This window comes from Caenorhabditis briggsae, assembly GCF_000004555.2.
Source record: "Caenorhabditis briggsae complete genome, chrIV, whole genome shotgun sequence".
Taxonomy (NCBI): Eukaryota; Metazoa; Nematoda; class Chromadorea; order Rhabditida; family Rhabditidae; genus Caenorhabditis; species Caenorhabditis briggsae.
In genome coordinates, this window is record NC_013487.2 from 5,615,773 (window position 1) to 5,624,682 (window position 8,910).

At 36.8% G+C, this 8,910-nt stretch overlaps 2 protein-coding genes across 2 annotated transcripts; one reads left to right on the forward strand and one right to left on the reverse strand.

Moving 5' to 3' along the window:
• Nucleotides 1–608: 608 nt before the first annotated feature.
• Cbr-soc-2 lies at nt 609–4,874 on the forward strand (the record flags this gene model as incomplete). Its single annotated transcript, XM_002633879.1, has 7 exons — nt 609–791; nt 1,770–1,901; nt 2,328–2,697; nt 3,096–3,298; nt 3,572–3,791; nt 3,915–4,265; nt 4,654–4,874. The coding sequence occupies 7 exons, from the start codon at nt 609–611 to the stop codon at nt 4,872–4,874; spliced, it is 1,680 nt and encodes a 559-aa protein (XP_002633925.1).
• Nucleotides 4,875–6,478: 1,604 nt separating this feature from the next.
• On the reverse strand, nt 6,479–6,865 carry CBG19994 (the record flags this gene model as incomplete). The annotated part of the gene is made up of 1 exon (XM_002633878.1): nt 6,479–6,865. A coding segment is annotated over one exon (387 nt), but the record flags the coding sequence as incomplete, so codon positions are not given.
• Nucleotides 6,866–8,910: the final 2,045 nt, after the last annotated feature.

The following is an 8,910-nucleotide window of genomic DNA, read 5'->3' on the forward strand; positions in this document are numbered from 1 at the left end:
TTTCTCGATTTTAGTTCTCTGCGTCTACCTATCCTCTCTCTTCGAATTTCTTTCTCTTGTTCTTCTTGGATGAGATAATTTTATCGCTTCGAGCTTCTCTCTTCCTGAATATCTTCTTCTTCTTCTTCCACTCATTTACACATCACACCAACCACATGAAATAAATTCTGGAGGGTGGGGACCCTCCTTTTCTCTTTTCAACATTCTCCCGAGCATCTATGTGCTCTTTTTCACTCGCAATTTCCTCTCTCTACGTCTACGTCTCTATTGAATTGCGACATCTTTTCTTATGACTGGTGGCCGGTCATTTCCTGCACCTCCCCATCCCTTATCAGTTGACACATTTTCTCCATTCTCGTCACTTTCATCGTCTTCTTCTTCATTTCTACAATCATATTCCAGTCTTCTCTATTTATCTCCTCCTCCTCCTCTTATCACTATCATTCGAAATCAATCGTCATCAATATTCTGCGTTCTTTTTCATCTTATTCTCCACTAAACAATTATTCTTCTTGTGCCTGTAGACCCTGGATCACGGAGGCAGTAGCAAAAGTGTCTCATCGGCGCGACTACCGGACGCGTTGGCACTTTGTCTGAAGGCGACGCGAATGGAGACATCGAAAGAGTTCGAGTTTCGGCCGGCCAAAGAGACATCGCGGTCGAAAAGTCCCGGTGGAATCGTTGGTCGGTTGTCGAATTTCGCGAGAAATAAGGCTCGACACTCGTTGAGTGAAAAGGGCTCGAATTCGGTTGGTGGAAGTGGTGGAAGCGGGTTTGATAAGCCGAGAAAGGTAGATTTTTTTGGGGGATCTCTATTTCAAAATTCTCAAAAGTTGTGTTTCGAAAATTATCTTCGATTTCATAATGTGATGTAAATGACTCTGTGAATTTGAATTTTCCGCCATACTTTTAAAAAGTTTACTGCTTCAAAATGTTGGTTTAAAATTTCTATCGAATGCAACATTAATGGTCAACTGTCAACTACTATTTTCAAAAATTGAAAAATAAAGAAAAGTTGTTTTTCCTAGGGCAGAAAGATTCAATGTTTCAAAAAATTATCTTCACAAATACACTGAAACAGTAGTAATCAGAGACCGAATCTTTACATCTAAATATCAAATTAAAGAATTAGAATTGAAATTGAATGAAATCTAAATTTTAATCATAAATTGAACGGTTTCAAAAAGTTTGTTTCATATTCAAATGTATGTAAAAAAGCTGCTGAATAAAAACTGAAATCTAGCATTGTTTCCGAAAATTGGTTTCAGAGTCTAAAAATATTATTGTTGTGCGAAAAAATTGGAGTCGAGACGCAGACAGTTGAACAAATAATTTCTCTGCGTCTCCACCGAGTATGTGCTATTTAGGCTTGTCGCTTCGAGGTGCCTACCGTATTCAGACTGCAAAAAATACTCTCTAACTCCAATTTTTTCGGACAACAATAATACAAAAAACGGTATTTGCAATTAGCACAATCGTGGTAAAAATAACTAAAAACACAAACAAAAATATTTTTAATGATTTTTTCGAAACTAAAATGCTTCTAACTTTTCTAAAATGTTCATTTTAGTAGATTCCTACGAAGAATAGTATTTATTTCCAATAACTTCAAATTACAACAAAGTTGAAACTGTGCAATTTTGGTTTCTCATTCCCACAATTTCCAATTTAAAAACCAATATGCAAACTAATACAAATTCAATGAATTTTGAAAAGAAATGAAACAGAAAAATTTTCAAATTCTCATTTTCTCAAACTTCAATTTTAAGGATCTTCTGAAGGAGTTCCACAAATGCAAAGAAGCACAGGATCAACGTTTGGATTTGAGTTCAATCGAAATCACGAGCATTCCATCACCAATTAAAGAGCTCACACAACTCACCGAACTCTTTTTGTACAAGGTTGGTTTTGAAGATTTTTAAATCTTAAATGAAAAAGATAATAAAATCCGGGAGGGAAACAAAAAAATTAAAGTCAGAGAAACAGTGATTTTTTTCTGGTGCTTCAAATAATTGAAATACTTATACATACGAAGTGAAGATCGATGTGAATTGTTTTTTGATAGCTATGTTTTCTCGGTGAAACAGAAAATGTTATTCTGACTGTTACTTTTTCGAAATCTAGTCAAATGTTTCAAATTTCTTATCACACCGAACTTCCGAAAAACAAAGATGCGCCCACGCTTTCCATGAAGAAGACAAAAAACGGGTTTCCCCCCACACACATTTCCGGTCACCGTAAATTATCAATTTTCCCATCCTCCCCCTTTTCGAAACTTTTTAAATGATAACGCGTATCATCTTATCTCTGATTAAACATTTTTTCAGAACAAACTTACATGTCTACCAACGGAAATCGGTCAACTTGTGAATCTCAAAAAGCTAGGACTCTCTGAAAACGCCTTATCTTCTCTGCCCGACTCTCTTTCCTCACTGGAATCTCTAGAAACTCTGGATTTAAGGCATAACAAGCTGACAGAAGTTCCAGCTGTTATTTATAAAATCACATCGTTGGAGACGTTATGGTTGAGGTACAATCGAATTGTGGCCGTGGATGAGCAAATTGGGAATTTGCAAAAATTGAAAATGTTGGATGTTAGAGAGAATAAGATTCGAGAACTTCCGTCTGCGATTGGGAAGCTGTCGTCGTTGGTGGTGTGTCTCGTGTCCTATAATCATTTGACACGCGTTCCAGAAGGTTAGTTCATCTTCACTTTACTTTATTGAAAGAAAAATTCTAACGGTTGGATGAAACCCTAGTACTACGAAAACCTTAACCTGAACTTATTGAAATTTTGAAACAGAAATCATTTCAAAGTGCATGTTTGTTCAGCTTTCCCAAACTTCAATTTGATTTTTATCAAATTCAGCGGAAAAAAGTTCCGAACAATTTCAAAAATTTTCTCTGATTCTCAGCTTCTTCGAGTTTTTCAGAAACCATTCTACTATAATGTCTCTGCTTGTTGAAAAACTGTTGAAACAGAAGAATTTTAAAAAAACTAGTCAAAATTTTTTCCTGATTCACTATTTCAACTGTTAAAAAATTTACTCACCCTACTCTGCCGACAGTCAGTAACTTATTTTAAAACTTTCCAGAAATCGGTGAATGCCACGCACTGACTCAACTCGATCTTCAACACAACGACCTGTCGGAACTACCGTATTCCATTGGAAAATTGACTAATTTGGTTCGAATCGGAATTCGATACAACAAGATTCGTTGCATTCCGAGTGAATTGGAGAGTTGTCAACAGTTGGAAGAGTTCATTGTGGAGAGCAATCATTTGCAGTTGTTACCGGTATGATTTTTTTCAAAAGAAGAAGCTCGGCTAATAGTATGAATTTGTTCATGAAAAAAATTCTTGATGTCTGCAGAAATTCAGTAGCTTTTTTTGATTTTCAACCAATTTATGGAGATTTTGAAACAGAAAAGTTGTTGTTTTTTAAACACTCGATTTTGATAAATATAAGTGTTTGAGCTCAATTTCAAAAGTTCGGGCTTCACAATGCTACCAAATTTGAAAAATCATGTTATCCGATTTATAGATTCCTGCAAAAAAATTATTTTTCAGCCAAATCTCCTGACAATGCTCCCAAAGATCCACACAGTCAATCTCTCAAGAAACGAGCTCACAGCTTTCCCAGCCGGCGGACCACAACAATTTGTGCCGACTGTAACGATAAACATGGAACATAATCAAATTTCAAAAATCCCAATTGGAATCTTCTCGAAAGCCACGCGGCTAACGAAACTGAATCTGAAGGAGAATGAGCTGGTCTCGCTACCTCTTGGTGAGTTTTTGAAGTTGTTTTTGAGAACAATAGATAGAAAAGATTCTGAGTATATATTGTAAGACCAACTAAATTGAATATGAACTTTTTGAAACAGAAAACATTCTAAAATATTACTTTCAGATATGGGATCCTGGACATCAATCACCGAACTGAATCTCTCTACAAATCAACTCAAAGTGCTACCAGAAGATATTGAAAAATTAGTGAATCTGGAAATTCTAGTCCTTTCCAACAATCAACTCAAAAAACTGCCCAACCAAATCGGAAATCTCAAAAAACTCCGCGAGCTGGATCTCGAGGAGAATGAGTTGGAGACGGTTCCAACGGAAATTGGATTCTTACAGCATTTGACAAAATTGTGGGTTCAGTCGAATAAGATTGTCACACTGCCACGATCCATTGGAAACTTGTGTTCACTTCAGGATTTGAGATTGGGAGAAAATAATTTGACGGCGATTCCAGAGGAGATTGGTGAGTGATTTGAGGAATTTTTGATTGAAAAGCTTGATGTTTTGAAAATACAAAAATGAGAAAATCTTATAACAAAAAACATGTTTCACAAAGTTTGCAAGTTCAAGAAGCATCACCTACAGTAGTTCCTATTGGTTTTCAATTCCCGCTTAAAATTCTCCGTTTATCATTTTTGACACTTTTTCATAGATGACCTAGAATTTTCAATTTTTCCGGAATTCTGCCGCTAGCCGACATTGCGACTGCGTAGCTCAGCCGGTTGTAACTCCTATGGCCCATGGGTTAGAAAAATATTTACCTTTTCAAACTGGTTTTATATAAGAAAGCCATTTTGATAACTAATATTTGGCGGGGTAGCAACGAAAATCAAAATTTCCAATTCTTTCAGGTCATTTGGACTCTCTGAAATCTCTCTACCTTAACGACAACTCTTCCCTTCACAACCTTCCATTTGAATTGGCACTGTGCCAATCCCTTGAAATCATGTCCATTGAGAACTCTCCTCTTTCCCAAATCCCACCAGAAATCACTGCTGGTGGACCATCGCTTGTGATACAATACCTCAAAATGCAAGGACCGTATCGTGGAGTTGTGATGACGGGACAATAACATTTATGCAAAGCTGCAGTAATCCCAATCTTTTTCTGCCCTACGGGTTACAAATCGTTTCGCTCCTTCATCTTCCAAGCCTATATTTTATTGAATTTCTTCCTCCCATCACCCGATTTTTTTTCAACGAAATCACTTTTGCCTCTTTAAATTGTCTCAAAAAAAACTCTTCTGAAAAATAATATCACGTTTCTTTATGGTACGTCTCAAATCGTGTCTCTTCAATTGTAAAACTGAAATTTTAATTGAATTTTTCATGTCTTATGATTATTTTTTATCTAAATCCACTATCCAGCAATTCCCATTTTCTTCCCGCTGCATTTCCCTTTTTGTCCTAATTTTTAAGTTTTCTGATTCCTTACAAATCTTTTGTTCCCAGTTTCCTTTTCCGTAAGTAATAAATCCTGCAAGTTGTGATTCTTTGGAAAGTTACAAAAAAAAGAAAATCAGTTCGTCTGAAAGCTAGTGAAGTGGATAGAAGCAGAGTCATACTGTACAGTTAAGATACTTGAGATCTAACTTCTTTGGGATTTTAATTTTTTGAGAATCGTTTTATTGCACTTGATACATAAAAATTAGAAAAATTATCAGAAAAATTATCAGAAAAAAGTTTATTAGAAAAGATGGCCTATTACCGTAAAACCTGTATTAGAAGAGCCGACCCTTCTATTTAAGGTACCTCCGGGGTCCCTTCTATTACAGGAGCCCTTTTATTTTTCCTGTCATTTTTCAGTAAATGTATCATCAAAAAAATTCGGCGAATTTTAATTCGAAATCTATGAAATCTACGTTCGAAATCTATAGCTCTACAAAACGGACCTAAAAGCCTGCTGCTGTCAGAAGTTCGGAAAAATATTTGTTATTATCCACTATTATTCATGTCTAGGTTAAGTAATATCAATTTTATGTCACCATGTCCCTTTTTGTCTATTTATTCTCTATTTCATTCTTTTTTCTTTTTATTCTTCCACGTATTTTTTACGTAATAAATACAAACAATACAATACAAAATCTGTCCAATTTTATGAAAGTTTAGCAAGTTTTTTATTTAAGAAATATTGTTTCAACAAATTTCTTTTAAAAACATGCGGAACATTTTAAATTTCAAGACACATTTTGGAAGGGGTCCTTCTTTACTGGGGGCCGTTCTATTACGGGGGCCCTTCTATTACAGGGAGCCTTCTATTTTTCCAAGCCTCTTTCGGAGGGCATTTCCATTAGAAGGGGTCCTTCCAATACAGGTTTTACGGTAAATAAGGTTTCTGTGAAAACTGTCTCATCAGGGCGACTACTTCTGAAGGCGACGCGAATAGAGACATCGAAAAAGTTCGATTTTCGTCCGGCTAGAGAAACATTTGAAAAAAGAACGATATTTTCAAGGAGTAATACACAGTTCAAAAAGGAAAATTCAAAGATTATTTAAACGTGGGGAAAACATTTTTAGTGGGTAAAAAAAGAGCCGTTGCAAAAAAACACCTGATGGAAAAAAGCATATATATATATAATTATAGAATTACGAAAACTACGTGAAACGGTTTAGAAGATTGAGATCGTAGATAAACTTGTGTGAGTACTATAAAAGAAGAGGGAAATAGAGGAACGAATCAGTTCTCGCTTTCTCTGGGCTTCAGAAAGGGGAGCCTGGAGAGCCTCGGGCCTCGGGCAGTGGCCTGGTGGCATGGTGGCCTGGTGGCCTGGTGGCCTGGGCCCTGATGGGCTGGGTCCTGGTGGCCTGGGCCTTGGTGGCCTGGGCCCTGGTGGCCTGGGCCCTGGTGGCCTGGGCCCTGGTGGCCTGGGGCCTCGGGCCCTGGTTGTCTGGGCCCTGTTGGCCTGGTGGCCTGGGCCCTGATGGGTGGGTCCTGGTGGCCTGGGCCTTGGTGGCCTGGGCCCTGGTGGCCTGGGGCCTCGGGCCCTGGTTGTCTGGGCCCTGGTGGACTGGACCCTGGTGGACTGGGGCCTCCTCGGGTCTTGGTGACCGGGTGCTGGGGCCTGAGGCCTGGGGCCGGAAGACCGGGCCATGCGGCCTGAAGGCCGGGTGCATTTATGAACGAAATATTTTTGTAAATTGTTTTTTATTCCCCTCCATCCCAAAATTATTCTTCTTAATGTTTTTTGAACTTTCAGAACAACTCATCTTCGTTCAACCCCTCCCATCCGTCAGTATCTAATTTCTCAATGTCAATAAATTCCAGAACTGTTTCTCTTTCTCTATTTTTCTTTCTGTTTGTCCCAAAACTTTGCAAAAGAGCCCCCACAGCTGCCACGTCATTAAAACGAAAAACATATGAGGAGGTCATTAAAATGAAAAGGGAATACGAACACAGATGTTTTACAACATTGAGAACTAGCAGATTACATAAACATGGTGGTTCTTTTTTGTGAAGTCTTGTTAGCTTTTTGCGAAAAAAGTTGGTTTATGAAGATTTCGACTTTTACGAAGTTAGCTTCCAAAGGTTTAACTGTCTGGATATGTAAATTTGCTGAATTATGTTTATAAAAAAGTTTCTCATTAAAAATATAGTCTTTAAAGAATTTAGATTTCAATGAAAAATCTGGAACTGTAAATCTTCCAAATTTTGACAGAAATTCAAATACTTGTTTAAATAGCTTAAATAGCTGATGATAATCAAGATCGTTATTTTGACTGATCGTGAGAAATTAAAGTAGTACAAAATTGGTGACGTAGATGAGAAACGCCAGTGACAGTCGCAAAAGGTCCCACAGGGACAATTATCGTAACCTAAAAATACTTCACATCCTTTTTAAACGTATCTCTTTGAATGACCGAAAATCTATATTCCCGAAACAGACTGTTTCAGGTACACTTCTAGGAATGTCAGAGAGCGTTTTGAAATATTAGAAGCTTTCTATACAAAATAATTCATTACGTTTTGTTTACTAAAAAAGTAGTTTTTGTATTGGTCACCTGTTTAAATAAGTAGACGAAACTGCGAAATTTGAACATTTTGACATGCATTTACCATGAAATGTGTTCAGACCTGCACTACATAGCGTCTTTTATACCGAATGAATAATTCTATTAAAAGTTCGGATTATATATGGTTTGAAACTGTGAATAGCTCGAAATAGTTTTTTTACTTTATAATTTTCAATGAATTTACATTTTCAATTGATTCGGTTAATCTTCCCATATTGAGTAATGGAAACAGAAATATTTCTCGACTGCGCCTGAAATGTTTTCGCTGATCACTTCAATCCTCAAAATTGATCCGCAAATTTTGCATTCTGCAATACAGTTTTATAGTGCTATAAGTCTCTAGTTCATTCATTGAATTGTTTTACTTTTTGCCAGCTCCTTAATTATATTTGAAATTTCAGAAATATTAGGATTCGACTTGTTTTAACAGCCATTATGATTGGAAAATACTCACCAGACGTTTTATAAAATACCCATTAAAAATTTCCTGTTTTAAAAAGTTAAATAATGGCTGAGGCACTGGCTCCAAAAATAGTGCTTTGTCTAAGCTATGAAAAAATTATCTCACTAAAACCAATTAAACTAATGAACCCTACTACTTCAATAAAGAATTTCACACTTTTTTTTCAAACACGACCTATTTGAGAAACTAATTCTACACAAAAACGAGCTGAAACCTTTTAAGGAATCTCATTAAACTAGACTTAAGAATGAGAATGAGTCATACCGTAGTTCAATGGGTGGAAAGCTTTTAGTGAGCTCTCATAAAGTCGTACTGTAGCTAATGAGATGAAAAAGTTTTGTCCCATTTCGTCGTAGCACACTGTAATTGAGCATTCAGGTAAAGTCTAGTTTTAAAGGGGGACTCCGACCAAAAATTTTTATTGCATTTAAATGTTCGAAAAGTTGTCTATTTTCCCAATATTATAGCGAAAAAATTCGAAAAAAATCCGAAATCCCCGAAAAATGCCGTTCAAAGCGAAAAATTTTCAAAAAAAAGTTGCTAGGAGGGACGAGGATTCGAATTCCCGCGCAGTGAGAAACCTAGGCCACGGCGCCTGATAGCCGTTTTTTCAAGTGGCCGACAGTTATTTTTCA